This window comes from Thamnophis sirtalis, unplaced genomic scaffold, assembly GCF_051295495.1.
Source record: "Thamnophis sirtalis isolate CommonGarterSnake01/CBP01778 unplaced genomic scaffold, rThaSir2_p1.2 scaffold_6, whole genome shotgun sequence".
Classification (NCBI taxonomy): domain Eukaryota; kingdom Metazoa; phylum Chordata; class Lepidosauria; order Squamata; family Natricidae; genus Thamnophis; species Thamnophis sirtalis.
Genome location: NW_028261386.1, coordinates 51,335,233 through 51,350,771, shown reverse-complemented (window position 1 = coordinate 51,350,771; position 15,539 = coordinate 51,335,233). Strand labels below are relative to the sequence as shown.

Sequence of the window (15,539 nt, the reverse complement as noted above, 5' to 3'; positions counted from 1 at the left end):
GCCAATTGAGGAAAACATCAACCAATCACATTTTACAGTATGCTTTAAAGAAACCGGTACATCATTGTTACATGATTTATATATTGCCAACCCAACCATTAGATTATATTGCTAACAAAGTTGTCCAAATGAGTGACACTGTGTACTTCAGGATTTTGTAGTTACTGATGCATGTGTAAACTTTTTTCTTCTTTGCCATGAATATCTCACCATTTGGTTTGAGTGACAAATCTAGTAGTATGAAAAGAGAAAACCCGTCATAACCTTTCCTTACAAGGCAGTTATTTCAGCAGTCCCCCCCCCATTTTTTTTACCTTTTCCTGCACTTTAAAAAAACGAAAGCATTTTCCAATATCTCCCCTCCCTCCCCGCTGAAAGGGTAGCCAGAATTGAATAACATATTCCAAGTGTCTCCCTTCATAGATGTGCTGACAGTTTTATATTTGGTTCTTTTCTTAAGAATCCCCAGCATGAAATGGGTGCATCTTTCACAGGGATTCTTTTATGCCTATGTGGCTGGAGGTTGTAGTATAATATTTGTAATGCAAAACATGCAGAAGCCAGTCGGCTATTTTACTTCTGTAAATTTTATCTCTGAAAGATAGTTTTGTACATCATTTTGCTTAAAGCAAGCTGGGAGAAATTCCAGTTTGATATCTAAATGAGCCCCTCAGGTTTCTTCATCCAGTTCCAGGGCTGTCCTTCCTAGTCAGAAGAGAAAATAAGACTCAATAAGGTGAGGGACAGATGAGTCCATTCCCGGGAACTGTTCTTTAGGTTATTGTTGGGTTCTTGGCCACTGCCACTTGTCAGTGAATAAAGGCTGGGCAAAGAGGAGTGACTCCTATAATTTTAGAGGAGAGCTATGGTTGACATTTGTTTGACATCCTATTCTCTGAACAAGGCATCTGTGGCATTGGGCATTACTCATTTTAATGTACGTCTTTTGCTTTTTCATTGCTTCAGATTTTGGACCGTGTTGCAGATGGGATGGCTTATGGAGCTCTGCTTCCCTGTGAAGAGTGCAAAGGACAGTTTGTGTTCAAGAGCAATGCCTATTACTGCACAGGGTATATTACAGGTTGGACCAAATGTGTTGCCAAGACACAGATGCCCAACAAGAAAGAATGGAAAATCCCAAAGGTAGGCTGGGAGGCCTGCTATGACTGTTATCACATTGATTAACATTGTTAATGAGATTGTATAAGAGAAAGAATTCCACCTTTCTAGCCTTTTTCTTTTCTTCCATTTCTCGCTCTGCCGAAGACCTTCTGCCAACACTCTTGAAACACTCACACCATCTCAGTTCTTTCTCCTTTTTATATAAGGAAGTTGGATATGAATTCAACTTTCCTGCTCCTACCTCCAGTTACAGCAAGACAGGGAAGCCAAGGAAGTGCATATCTATCATCCAAGGTTGCCTTCCATTGTCGACAAAAAAAACACGGCTTGCTAAGCCTGAGCCTGATATGATGAGCCTAGCCTTGCTCGATTTTGATGAAAAAATAAAATGATTTTGCCTCTGAACTGTAGCCAAGAAGCTGTTGGTTGAACAGCATTGATGGGGGATAAAGCCAGACAGTGATATTGGTGGGGAACTGTCAGTGTACTATGAAGTGTACTATGCAGTAGTGCTTAATTGGTTTACAGGCCTTATTTGGTTTGTGATTTAATACACAATTGGTATCACTATAATAGATGTCAGATTTAAAATGAAAGATTTGAGAAGCATATTGTTAATACCTATGGAAGCCACAACTTTCCCAAAACCAGTGCCCTACGGATGTATTAGACCGCAGCTTAGCATTCCCAGCTGCCATTTTACAACCCTCCTACTATCCCCAGGTTGCTTCATGATTTGGGACATGTTTTTTTTAACTTGTGCCGCCTCCCCCCTCCCTAAAATAAAAGACAAAATATATGCCTCAGGCTGGGAAAGTAAAGTACTGTTTTAACATTGCTGCCCTTGAAGTTTGTTCCATCTTCTTTTAAGTGCAATCCTTAACTGGTAAAAAGTTACCTGCTCTCAATTTAGAGATCCTCCAACTAGGGAGATAGTACTAAATAGCGAAATGGACAAACAAATGGGAAGAGTAGTTATGTATGGCCTCCTTTTCACTTATGTAAAAGAGGCAGCTGGTGCTACTGAGCTGCTGGTGCTACTGAGTATTTTAGTTTAGAATGGCTGGAGCCCAAATATTCTCTATCTCTAATATAATTAATATGTATAAGTTTTATTACTAATTATAAAAGAATAAAAGTACAGCTTATTAGGCACAACCATTTGATACAACAACATACCAAAGGATGGATATAGTTTGGATCATCTCACCCCACTTAAATGTTTATTGTTTTAATTACCAGCAGAACTGGGAAATTGGGGCAATTAATTCTTCCCAGCTACTTTTTAAGAAAAAAAATCACTTACACTTTGAGTCTACAGGATCATTTTTAAGTTGATTCAGTACCACCTTCCACTACTATAAATGTAAATGCAACATTTTTCTAGAAAAGAGGTTGAAGAGAGGGCTCCTTCCCTCACAACTGCAAATCACTGTGATTTGCAGTTGTCGCAATCTAGTTTCTTCTGTGGAGAGATGTTTATTATAAGGCAAGGTTATTGTTGCTTTTTTTTAGAGTTTTAGTTGAAATTTTAAGTTATGGGGAATCTGGTGATGTATTTGAAATTATTCAGATATTGTAAATTGCTATTTATCGTTTGCCCACTCTGATATGAAGAGAGTTTTGGGAACAGTGAACATTAAACCTTATCTGAATATATTTGCCTATTTTTTCCATTGCATTCGTTTATGAGAGTTCTTTTTTTATTACTGTTTTAAAATTATTTTTTTCCTCATCCTTCGGCACAACAGAAATTACGAGAGATCCCTTACCTAAAGAAATTCAAATTTAAAAAACAAGATAGAGCATTCTTGCCAGAGGCTGCTTCTACAAATTCTGTACCTCCTTCAGCAGGTTCTGATCCTATTACAGGGAATTCGGCTGCACCAGCAGGTATATTAACTGGAGATCATTGTGGGAAACTATTTTGATTAAAAACATGAAATGTTAGTTTTCATTAAAATGTTGTTATTCCCACAGGGGGGAAAAGTACCTACTGAAAAATTTTATTTATCATTAGAGTGAACTAAATTATAATATAATTTTCTTTATCCTTTCAGAACAAATTGCCCTATGATTCTTAACTGTACTATGCTATGTTATACTACACTACACTATACATACTTTTGTATAATATGCTAAATATGCTTCTCTTTATTTTATTATAGAGCTCCCTATCTCACAAACAAGTGACTTTGTGCAACATGCAGCAAAGCTAAAAGAAATAATACTTAAATCCATTATCATTAACAACTCTTTTAAAACATTTAAAAAAACTATAAGAACACTTGACATATTATAATTATATCCTAGGTATTACCTATTAATTTCCAGATATATTCTCCAAAATCTTTTAAACACTAAGAAGTTTACTGCCTTTTCTACAACAGCATATTTTTGATCCACAATATAAATTTAATAGAATTGTACTTTCAAACAAACACTTCATACATGAAATTATTTCTTAGTGTTCTCCACAGATGGCAAGTAACAGGTTGGTTGTTCTATAAAGTCTTTAGATCTTTAGATAGACCGGGAATGGTGGGATTTGTAATCTGAAATTTTGTTGAAGGTAACAGTTTGGGGGAAGCAATTTGAAATAAGAACAACTTGCATGATCTATGTTTGATTTTCCCCACTTTTGTACTTTTAACCCTTTGAAATATTGAATTAGCTGTTTATTCAGTTTAGCTATAAGCATTTTTACTATTGCATATTTTTCTGTAACTCTGATACAAAGGACTTTGGAGGAACAAGCCAATCTATTTTCTATGCTTTAACTAGTTCTCAGTAGAGATTTATCTATTCCTCCCACCCTGTTCCACAAAAAACATTTGATGTGTTGAAACGTCAGGGATAGCTGAGGTATGTAGGAATGCTAGAGCTAGGATAACATTCTCAGGAAAGGAAAGATATAGGCATGGAGCCAGTTCACTCTAGTGAAGAAAGCAAGCTGGAATGAATCAAAAGGATCCTAAGCAAGGTGGAGGGAAATAAAAGAAGAAAGTCAGAAAATGATTCAGTGGCATTCTTGCCCTGGATAAGAAAAAATGGGAAGCTGCAATGAGAGGCTGTCTGTCATACCAAAGATATGGGTATCATACTAAATAAAGTTGGTGCTTGGCAGTTGCATGAATGGCAGATTCTGTTGGGAGAGAATGGGAGGCTTTTTCTGACATTGTCAGCTGCTGCTTATTATAGCATAATAACTGAAATACTCATTTTCTCTTGAAGGAAGGCATTGAACATTTTTTTCTCCCCCACCCCCAGCTTCCCATCAAACATGAATGAAATCCCATCTATTATGCATAAATATATTTAAATTGCATTGTAATATTCATGAATTAAAAAAAAATCTCTGAGCATAACTGTATTCTGCAATGGAAAAAAATAACACTGGCTCAAGAATTTAACATCCTAAGATTTGAAAGTGATACATTAAAAAGTCAGGGTAATATGTGCAGTAAAAGTGTAAAATTTTATATCTTCACATTTCCTTCTTTCTTTGAATAGTATATTCATAGCTTTCTGATTTCACTTGACCAGATAAACCATTAAACAACATGAATATGGTAGTCCTTGGGAAATTGTCGAAGACCAAGGATGAAATTAAATCTGCCATTGAAGAACTTGGGGGAAAGGTGACAGCGACTGTGAATAAAGCTGACTTGTGCATCAGCTCTCAAAGTGAGTAGATGGTAATACTGTCAACAGGGACATTCTCAATAGCAAGAGTGTTACATTAAACAGAGGCCTAAAAGAGGAGAGGAGATTGTATTAAATTTAGCAGCTAATGCAAGGAACTCAGAGTATTCAGCTGTCTTAAATATAATCTGATTATGTATGCTTTTTTTAATACAATTAAGTAATATCTTAGTTTGCTTCTATGTCTATTTTTTATCAAACATTTCCATATAAATGTTACTAATAATCTTTTTAACCATTTTGGTTTAGCAAAAAACCATTTTGCTTTTACTTCATTTTTGTTAGTTTACTGCTTCTTTACTTCTCAATTGTAATACTGTTTAGTAATCCAAGGGTGTGTGTGTGGAGCGAAAGATTGGAGGTCTCTGAAAACGCCTCCCTTCAACCTACCTTCTTGCTGTAGTGTAGCAAGATGGTAGTCCCTTTGGTATTAATATGAATATAATTTGATATTAATAAGAACAAAGGAAATACAGAAATCCTTTTGGAACTTTGAGGAGTCAGCAGAACGCATTAAAGGATAGTATCTTGAACTGTGAAACTACAAAACTTAAGTTTTTAGAAAGAGGAGAGATTAAGGGGATCTCTGTAGTTGACTCTCCTGCTTGACAGAAAGGATGTTGATTTCATGCATGAGAAAAAGCTGTTCAGTGAATGCCAGCTTGCATCACAACACACTTACATTTCTCTTTTAAAAATTGAGGAAATAAACATGAAACAGAGTACTTTTTTATACACTTTTTAGGTGTTCAGTGAGTGCTACCATCCAACTGCATCATTTTCTGGGAAATCTAGTCTACTCTTACCTAGTTTTAAACCTATCTTCAAAATTCACAATGTATGCCAGTTTTAATTTAGTAAGGATTTTGTGCATCTGTTGCCATAGGTCTGAATGCTTGAAATATTGATGATATTTTTATGGATACATAACTAATACATTTACTACCAGAACATAGGATTTAATAGAATTCTGAAGATATTATAGCATTAGAAGCTCTGAAATGATACTTAATATAATGTATGGTCATGGTAATTGACCTCAGTGTCAGGTATTTGTGTCAGGGGAGGGGGCTGTATCAGAAAAATAAAGGTGGAACTGCTACAACTGAGCAGATGAAGCTCCATCTCTTTGGAATACAATACTAGATTAACAAGACTGGTATGGTCCAGCAGAGCCCTCATTCATTCAGCACCTTTGGGTTAGCTTCGTAGATGCTTTTGGCACAGTGATGGGATTCAAAAGTTTTTACTACCAGCTCTGTGGACGTGGCTTGGTGGGTGTGACAGGGGAAGGATACTGTAAAATCTCCATTCCCACCCCACTCCAGGGGAAGATTACTGTAAAATCCCCATTTCCTCCTGATCAGCTGGGACTCGGGAGGTGGGGCCAGTCAGAGGTGGTATTTACCGGTTCTCCAAACTACTCAAAATTTCCACTACTGGTTCTCCAAAACTGCCCAGAACCTGCTGAATACCACCTCTGTTCTGGCATGAATATAGACAGATAGCTACAAGTTCCTGTACCCTGAAAATTAGTGTCTTCTGCTGTTTCAGCTAAAGAAGGGTAACATGTGTGCCTTGCCTTTTCTATTTCTTCTCTCTCCCCCCTCTCTCTCAAATGTAAATCTTACAGAGGAAGTTGACAAAATGAGCAAAAAAATGGAAGAAGTAAAGAAAGCCCACTTATGTGTTGTGTCGGAGGACTTCCTCCAGGATATAAAAAACTCCAGCAAGGGTTTTCAGGAGCTTCGATCACTGCATGCGGTGTCTCCCTGGGGTGCAGAAGTAAAGCAGGAACTCAAAGAAGTGTCTGTAAGTGGAAAATCCAGTGGACACCCAAACATGAAAAATTCTGGGAAGAACAAGGAAGAGCAAGGTAAAAGCCAAAATAGTAGTTGTTATTTTCACCTCAGGCTGCCATTTTTTTACTAAGAACATTGGTTAACCTTTAGAATAGGATCCTTAATAGCCTTTTCAGGATTTGTCCTAAACAGAGGTCATTCAAGACTGAAATGTACATATTGGGGGGGGGGGGGTAGAAAAACTGCCACATGTGATGGTCATAGAAATGGCCTTTCCATCCTCTACTTCATATTACAGGTTCCTTTGTTTTGCCCTTGCTGTTGGACTTCTAAGAAGAAATAAGTGTAGCAGCTTTTAGCAGGCAACAGGAAGGAACCATCCATTGTTTAGATAAGGAAATCCCCTACCCATTATAGTGTGCCCTTCCATCCCTCAAAGATCAGGAAAAATGAATTCTTTCAACTTGCCAACTGGAACATGGGATGCTGAATAGAGGAGGCTTACTTTAGTTCTCAAGGCTAGCTTGATAAGATCTTGATATGCAGTAGTCTCAATTAACTGAGTGTCTGCATAGTAGATTCTGTATGTTGCTTCTGGCACAAATATGCAAGCTGAAAGATCTGTTCTAGAAATGCTTAGTATTCTGTACTTCAGATTCCTTAGAACTTGCCTGAAACTTAGTTGTTGTTAAAGCCATTTATTTGCAGTTACCTTATTGCTGAGATAGCATTCTCTGTCTTGGCAACCCTATTATATTGAACTATGTCATCTGCAACTTTTAGCAAGAAGGCAGCTATACTTCAAGGGTAAACTTTCCTGGATAGAGTAGGCTGACTTAAGCCTTAAACTGGAAGGTTATGTATCGCTAAGAACTTTTATGCCATGGTAGTATAACATGAATGCTAAAATAAGAGCCAAGGTGGCACAGTGGTTAAATGCAGCACTGCAGGCTACTGCTAGATCAGCAGGTCAGCGGTTCAAATCTCACCGGCTCAGGGTTGACTCAGCCTTCCATCCTTCCGAGGTGGGTAAAATGAGGACCCAGATTGTTGGGGGCAATATGCTGACTCTCTGTAAACTGCTTAGAGAGGCCTGAAAGGCCTATGAAGCGGTATATAAGTCTACTGCTATATATATATATAAAATATGAGATCCATTTTCCAAATTCGAGGAAATATCTGAATCCTCATTTTTTGTTTTCTTCCTTTGCAAATAAGGTGGTCCTTGATTAATAACTGCTTGTTCAGGGATGGTTTAAACTTATGACAGCATTGAACATTTCTATCCATCCCCTGCAGTCACATGATCATGTTTTGCTCCCTCCCTGCCTGCTTTCCACAAGCAAAGTCAATGAGGAAGTCGGCAGGAAGCCAGGGGTCACAGTCGTGTGAGATCTTCACTTAACAACATTAGTTGGTACTGCCAGAATTGCCATTGCTAAATGAAATGATCACATAACTTTGCACATTGCTTAGTGATAGGAATTGTAATCCCAATTGCTGTCATTAAATAGGATTGTCTATAAACAATTGTTGTATTCTTATTTTGTTACAAACAGAAGCCCATAGTTCTATTTTTAATATTTAGTTGAAGAATCTACGTTTTTTAGAATTCTTCCCTTGTAATCTCAGGAAAACATAAAGATGCCATTGACAAAACCACATGTATGCAAGAAATATGCCTTCTCTGTATCAAATAAGATTTTTAAGTACCTAACTGTTTGGATTAGGGTCTAAAAATTGCTGCAAAAGAATTATCTGAGGGCAAGGTAGGTGATTGGATTTAGCAGGGATTAAACAAAACCCAAATGGTTCTTTTGATTTATAAGATTTATAATCTGCACTGTGTTTAATTCTAATATTCTAAACTGTAGTCTGAACTGGGAGGGATTACAATTAACTTTACACATGTTATTGAGAATCATTGTTACTGTTTTTACTTCTACATGTTGTCTTGCTTTTTCATTGGTTAAAATATCCCCAAAGGCAAATATAATCATGTAAAAATTAAAACAATGTTAAAATAACTTAAAACAAAAAGTATTCAGTAAAAAACTCTTAAAAGTATTAAAGCCCTGCAAAGCTTAAAAATAATCCAAAAGGCAATTTAAACAAATTGTTCAAATGCTAAATAACATTATTTACCAAGTTATTAGAAATATAGAGATTGCCATACAATTGACAGAGTAACTCAGCAAATGATCAGTTTGCATTAGTTCCTGCAAAATGTAAGGAGCATTTTTATAATTACCTAATTATACTTTTTAAATTGATGGATGATTTCTTTCTACCCAGAGAAAAAGAAATTACTACTTTGTTTCCCGTCATTATCTAGGAACAAGTAAGTCTGAGAAGAAAATGAAGTTGACAGTTAAAGGAGGGGCTGCTGTTGATCCTGACTCAGGTATTTTTATTTTCATAAAAATAATTCTATCTCCTTTTTCCCATATCAGTAAGTTGGGCAGCCAGGGAATGTTCTTATATCCTTGCTTTCATTTACTGTGTCTGCTTTTCTAGTTTTTCTAATGCATGGATGATATGAATGCCTCTGTCCTATTGATACCCCTATTTATCCTATGTACGTGTAATTGTACTTTATGATCAGATAAACAACAATAGTAAGATTTTTGGTTTTTTACCTAGCACAGGTGTATCCAAACTTAGGAACTTTAAGACTTGTAGAGTTCAACTTCCAGATTCCCCAGCCAGCATGGCTGGCCGGGGAATTCTGGGAGTTGAAGTCCACAAGTCTTAAAAGTTCCCAAGTTTGGACCCCCTTGTCCTAGCATCTTTTATGTGATGTTTCCTAACACAAAACAAGGAAGTTGGCACTCTGGGAACTGGAACAAGGCTTTTATATACTAGTTATTCAGGATAGGACTTTCTGAGTATGGATGCTTGGTAAAATAAATTGTGATTTTGGTATCCAGCACTAGAAGTCTGAAAGAAGCAACATGATTTGCCATAAATCAGTTATGGGGTTACAATTCTCCTTTGAATCACCGTTGTGGATAAGAAATCAAAACTCCAACTTTTCCAATTTTATGCTCAATTTAATAAAATGAATAAAATAAAATGTTTCTGAATAGGAAGAATTAACATTTGTTATATATGTAAATAGGTCTGGAAGATTCTGCGCATGTTTTTGAAAAAAGTGGGAAAATATTCAGTGCCACTTTGGGTCTAGTTGATATTGTCCAAGGAACAAATTCTTATTACAAACTTCAAATGCTGGAGGATGATAGAGAGACCAGGTGAGAATTCTCCTTTTCTAGACAGTAAGCACATTGCAAATTTGTCCTTAGTGTGGCTTGGGTAATAAAAGCTGATGCTGTTGCGTTTGTTTTTCATAAGAATTGTTTGATTCTTGCTCTTGCTCTTAAACAGGTGATAAGAATCCAAAACTAAAACAATTTGTACCCCTACATAAAACCAATCTTCAGTTGCAGTTTTCTGGGAATGACTTTAGTTGAACTTAGTTCTGTTTGTTTTTTAATTTAGCCTTAGTTAAAACTCAATTATATAGAGGTCTAGATCTTCATAAAATACAATGCAAATATATACAACAGTTTTATCCATAATATGTTTACACAACTATAGATGAGAAACAAGCAGAGGGAAGCTAAATACAGCTTTATTTTATTTATTGATTTTGCCTCCTGTTCATCCCTCACATGGAATTCCAAAGTTAACACTCCCCACAAGTTAAAAAGCATGCAACTTAAATGGAATAAAATTAAGAAAATCGCAGCCAACTTAAATGTATCTTAATAGAAGCAGAAAATGCCTAATTTCTATTAGCGTGTGTGTGTGTGTTTGTGTGTATAGTTTCGCTTGTTTCTCTTTTATTCAAGTCCACATATCTTATATAAGTTCAAAAGCTCAGAATTTATATCTAAAAGAAATACTGTTACTTTAGAAGTGTCTCCCAAGTTTATGTAATTTGGGGTGGGTGGGTGGATAAATCTTATGGATTTATAGTAAAAGCAAAGATAGTCAAAGATTTCTCATGACATAATCAGCCATCCCAAAAGAGTTTCTTAATTATTACTGTGAATTCATTCATTCAGCTGAGGATTTTTAAATGACAAGTCATCAATCTTGTAAAGCATTTAATTTTCATCATTCAAATAATGCCACAATCTTTTTGCATGTACACATGGGACGAAGCCTCACTTTGAATTAGCAGACGAATTTCTGAGTAAACAGGCAAGACATTTTCTGCTGTTTGGGGGACTCTTATTGTTGTTTGAGCTCATTCACTGGGGAAATACTAATGGTTGCTGCCAATTCTAGATACCATATAGCCGGTCACAAGCCCGGATAAATGGGGAGTGTTGGTTCCCGTGGTGACGGAACCATGAAACAAGCTGAGAATCCAATGGCAGGACAACACACGGATAAACAACTCTGTAATCCGTGACGTTCTGCCTTTGGCCTTCACAATGCAACGGTCACTGCCTTGTGGACGTTGACGTTTACGAAGATTAAGTCCAAGTCCAATTCTAGATAATAGGTATCTTATTAGTAAACAGCCTGACCTTAAATGGGCTTTTTCGGTTAGACCACGGGTGTCAAACTTACTGGGTGACATTGCCGTCACGTGACATATCATGATGTTTTTCCCTTCAGGGAGCTGGGATAGGTGTGGCCTGTGTGTGATGCACCCGGCATGTGGGCCACCAGTTTGACACACCTGGACAAGAAGATCTACTTCTCTGTAATCAGATATCCTTAACCAGACTGCATCCTGGCTAAGGATGTGTCAAGGATCATAAACTGTTCACTTCATCCTGGCCATTATAGGAAAAGGATGTTAAGTTTTCTATTTTTTATAATAGTCTGATAAAAGAACTTAGTTGCAGAGAAGTAGGCAACTTTTAACTATCTAGTTTAATACCAGCCTAGTATCTAGTATCAACAGTTATTGTAGTTGATGGCATAAAAGCCATCAAGAGAGATCCAGTACAGCAGAAATTCCATGTCTGTTTACTTCTATATTTACTCTTGTCAGTAATCATGACTGTGGTCCCCCCAAGCTTAGATATGCTTCTCAGCAACGTGATCCATTGGACTATACTCATTTTCACCTAGTAGATGCTGTCCAAATCTCAGCACAATTGCATATTTATTTCCAGCTGCATTAGAGTAGGTTCACACTTATATTCTTCAAGCAATTTTTGTCCTATAAAAAAGGTAATGTTTTGTTATATATATATATATGATCTCACTGTATTTTTTAAACTCAGATTTGCTTATGCTCAACCTACTGAATATGTGTAAAGGGGAATCAATGTTTAAATGATGCTAAATTAGTTAATGTCCTGCGGGAGTGTTCTCTGTATATATAAATCCCTTCTTCGTAGATTAACTTTGAATTAGCATTTAGGCAAAGCTTTCCTACCACTTATCCTTGTTTCCTAAGCATACTGTTACTAAATGCAGCACAGGAGGCTGTTCTATGCTAATATTGAACTGACAGTCATCCTTCTCTCTGTTTTGCATTTTTATTATCAATTTCTGTAACAATGAATACAATTATGTATACTGCAAAGAGCTAGGCTTTATATCTTCTTTTCAGAACAGCTTGCTAGATTATTTCATATTTTTCTTTCATTTACTTTTATCTTTAGGTACTGGGTTTTTCGCTCATGGGGACGTGTTGGCACATCAATTGGAAGTAACAAGCTAGAGAAGATGCCTTCTAAAGAAGAAGCCATTGACCATTTCCTAGATCTGTATGAAGAGAAAACAGGCAATTCCTGGCATTCCAAAAACTTCACCAAATATCCCAAAAAATTCTACCCTTTGGAGATAGACTATGGGCAGGTAATGTGATCCTTTTCAAAAAGATTTCATATAATAACATGCTTTGGAGTAACCAGGAAAAACTTTAGTGTGAGGCAAAGACTTCGCTATAGTAAACACTTGCTAGCTCCATTCATTCATTGATTATGAGCCGAGGTGGCACAGTGGTTAGAGTGCAGTACTGCAGGCCACTTCAGCTGACTGCTATCTGCAGTTCAGCGGTTCAAATCTTACCGGCTCAAGGTTGACTCAGCCTTCCATCCTTCCGAGGTGGGTGAAATGAGGACCCAGACTGTGGGGGCAATATGCTGACTCTGTAAACTGCTTAGAGAGGGCTGAAAGCCCTATGAAGCGGTATATAAGTCTAACTGCTATTGCTATTAATTTGTATATTATAGGGTTATATTTAGAGTTGGTGTGAAATCAAAACATAGTTTGACTGAGACCAACAGCTTAAATTCATCATGTAGCAGACGTTGCTTAAGTAAATTAAGTAACTCCTGACCATTAATCAGTGGAACGGCTTGCCTCCAGATGTTATGGGTGTTCTAGCATTGGGCATTTTCAAGAAAAGACTGGACTGCCCTTTGTCTAGAGTAGTATAAAGTATCCTGGGAGGGAGGGACTAGAAGACTTCCAAGGTCCTTCCAACCCTATTATTCTATGTTCCAAACTGGAGTTTTATATCATATATCCTGCCTTTGTTATTTTCACAAATAATTCGAGGTGACAAATATATCTAAAGCACCTTCCTTCTTGTATTTTCCCCACAACAACAACCTGGTGAAGTGAGGTGAGCTAAGAGAGACTGGCCCAAGATCACCCAGCTTGGTTTCATGGCTAAGGCAGGACTTGAACTCATAACCCCTTGTTTACTAGCCTCAATTCTTGCATATGAAAGAGTTTACCTCTAAAGAGGCACCACCTTTCACCAAAACATGTGACTTTGATAAGGGGAATGAATGCATGACAACCTTATGTAGCGTTTAATCTTACTTTTCATAACCTTGTAATGTGCATTTGCTGAAGAGCTGTATCAGTAATTTGTTAAGAGATTGGTCCTCAGATTATAACCTTCACTTATTCTTAAAAGCAAAAATGTTCTGTCATCTAGGTCCTTCAGATATTTTTAAATTATCATTCCTTCAATCCTCTTGGCCATGCTAGCTGGCATTGCTTAAAGTCATCCAAAACTGACAGCATGACAGATTGCCTATCTTTGAACTAGATCCTCTCAAACAGCAGCAAAGGACTAGCTAATGGACAATGCCACATTATCATCCCAATTGATCAGAGTTGGTATTTTCTAAGTACTGGAATCTCTACAGTTAGAAATCAATTTATTTCTTTGAGGACAAGAGGAGGGGGATGCAAACAATTTTGTGCCCAATTTATTGTTTCCTTGCAGCTGTGGATATAAAATGTTCAGATTTTCTGAAAATTCTAGTAAGTATGGGTAGCAATAACTTTCGAAAATCAATTGAGAACTTCATGTATTCTCTGTTCTTAGCTAAAGAAGCAAAGAAGTAGCTTAATTTGTGCATGTATGTTGCTTTAACACAAGTTCGTTCCATTCAACTCCCAACCCTCTACCAATAGGATGAAGAAGCAGTCAAGAAACTGACAGTGAGTGCAGGAACCAAGTCAAAGCTTCCTAAGGCTGTCCAAGATCTTATTAAGATGATTTTCGATGTAGAAAGTATGAAGAAAGCCATGGTGGAGTTTGAGGTTATTATTCATCCTTTGCTTAACTACTTGGTGTTATTAATTTGATATTCTCAGAATGATAATGGCACGAATACAGTTTGATGGGAATAGGCATTCTTTATCTTTCAAGAATATCATGGTGATTTTTCTTTGGTAGAAAAAAGTTGTGTCTTAATGTATATTTTTTAACCTGTTTCCCAAAATGTGAAGACATAATCTGGAAATAGGTGCACATAGATCATTTATCTCTATTTTTAAAATCTTTTATAGTACTTAACTGTATTTAATTGGGCAGACCAAAAAGTAACAGGTATATTAAGCTAAATCCTTTCAAACAAATTGATTGACTAGAATAAAGTTGCTTCCTATATGCTCTTTGTATTTCTATTCTTTGGGTTAATATTTTTTTTTGCTATTTCTTCTATATCTTCTTTTGCAGCCAGTTTTCCATTGTTTTCCCATAATAAAATTCTACTTTAATTGGAACCATTTATTTTCTTCTTAGATTGATCTCCAGAAGATGCCTTTGGGGAAGTTAAGTGAGAGGCAGATCCAGAGCGCATATTCCATTCTGAATGAAGTTCAGCAGGTAAGTAAAAAGAAAAATTCATTTTCCAGCTATTTAAAGCAATATTCCTTTGATTCCAGAAGTAGTTTGAAATCTTCAAGAATAGTAACTATCAACAAATGTAGGTAGCTCCCTTTTAAAGTTTCCTAACTGATAATCCTTGCCTACTTGGTAGCAACAAACTCCAGAATTTAACTATGCATTTTGAAAAGAAGTATTCTATTCGTTCATTCAAATTCTGTAGCTGTCCAATTCAACCAAATGACTCTTGGTGGCTTTTGTCACTTCTGAGTCTCTTCACATCTATTTTCATATATAAAATGGAGATATCATTCTTCTGTCCTTAACTTAAAAATATGCCTGATTTTAGATCTCAACTGTTCAGTCCTTATATAAGAACCGCTCTAAACTGTTAATCATTTTGGCAGCCTTTTTCTACAATCCCTTTAATGAAATTGGAAGATTTTTGTTTTAGTGGAAAGCAAGTACAGGACCATGTGGGCATGTCTTTAAAAGATACACAGCTGGCAAGCTAAGTAAGAGAGAATTGGACAAGGAAAAGAGGAAAAAGAGAGAAGCAGGATAATTAAAGGTTTAGGAAAAATAATAGTAATGCTCAGGAAGAGTTTTATTGATGTACTTATAAAACTGTTCAATCTCTACATTTTAAATTATCATTCAATAGTATTTTTAATTATTCGTAGAAAGCTATGCTCTGACTAAATAAGAGAGAGATAATATAATACCAATCCCACAATTAAGTAACTATACTACAAGAAAGAGAAGTGATAATATATGAGAGGAGATCACATCAATATAAAATTAAA

The 15,539-nt window shown here is 36.4% G+C and overlaps 1 protein-coding gene across 1 annotated transcript in view; it reads left to right on the top strand.

The window, feature by feature from the left end:
* The window catches only part of PARP1 (poly(ADP-ribose) polymerase 1), a 42,385-nt gene that overhangs the window by 17,435 nt on the left and 9,411 nt on the right, over window positions 1-15,539 (top strand). Inside the window, exons 7-15 of the mRNA XM_087717862.1 lie at window positions 967-1,143; window positions 2,874-3,015; window positions 4,669-4,809; window positions 6,461-6,703; window positions 8,965-9,033; window positions 9,751-9,883; window positions 12,263-12,458; window positions 14,037-14,165; window positions 14,650-14,733. Coding sequence (XP_087573988.1) covers window positions 967-1,143; window positions 2,874-3,015; window positions 4,669-4,809; window positions 6,461-6,703; window positions 8,965-9,033; window positions 9,751-9,883; window positions 12,263-12,458; window positions 14,037-14,165; window positions 14,650-14,733 — 1,314 coding nt within the window. The remainder of the gene's footprint in view (window positions 1-966; window positions 1,144-2,873; window positions 3,016-4,668; window positions 4,810-6,460; window positions 6,704-8,964; window positions 9,034-9,750; window positions 9,884-12,262; window positions 12,459-14,036; window positions 14,166-14,649; window positions 14,734-15,539) is intronic.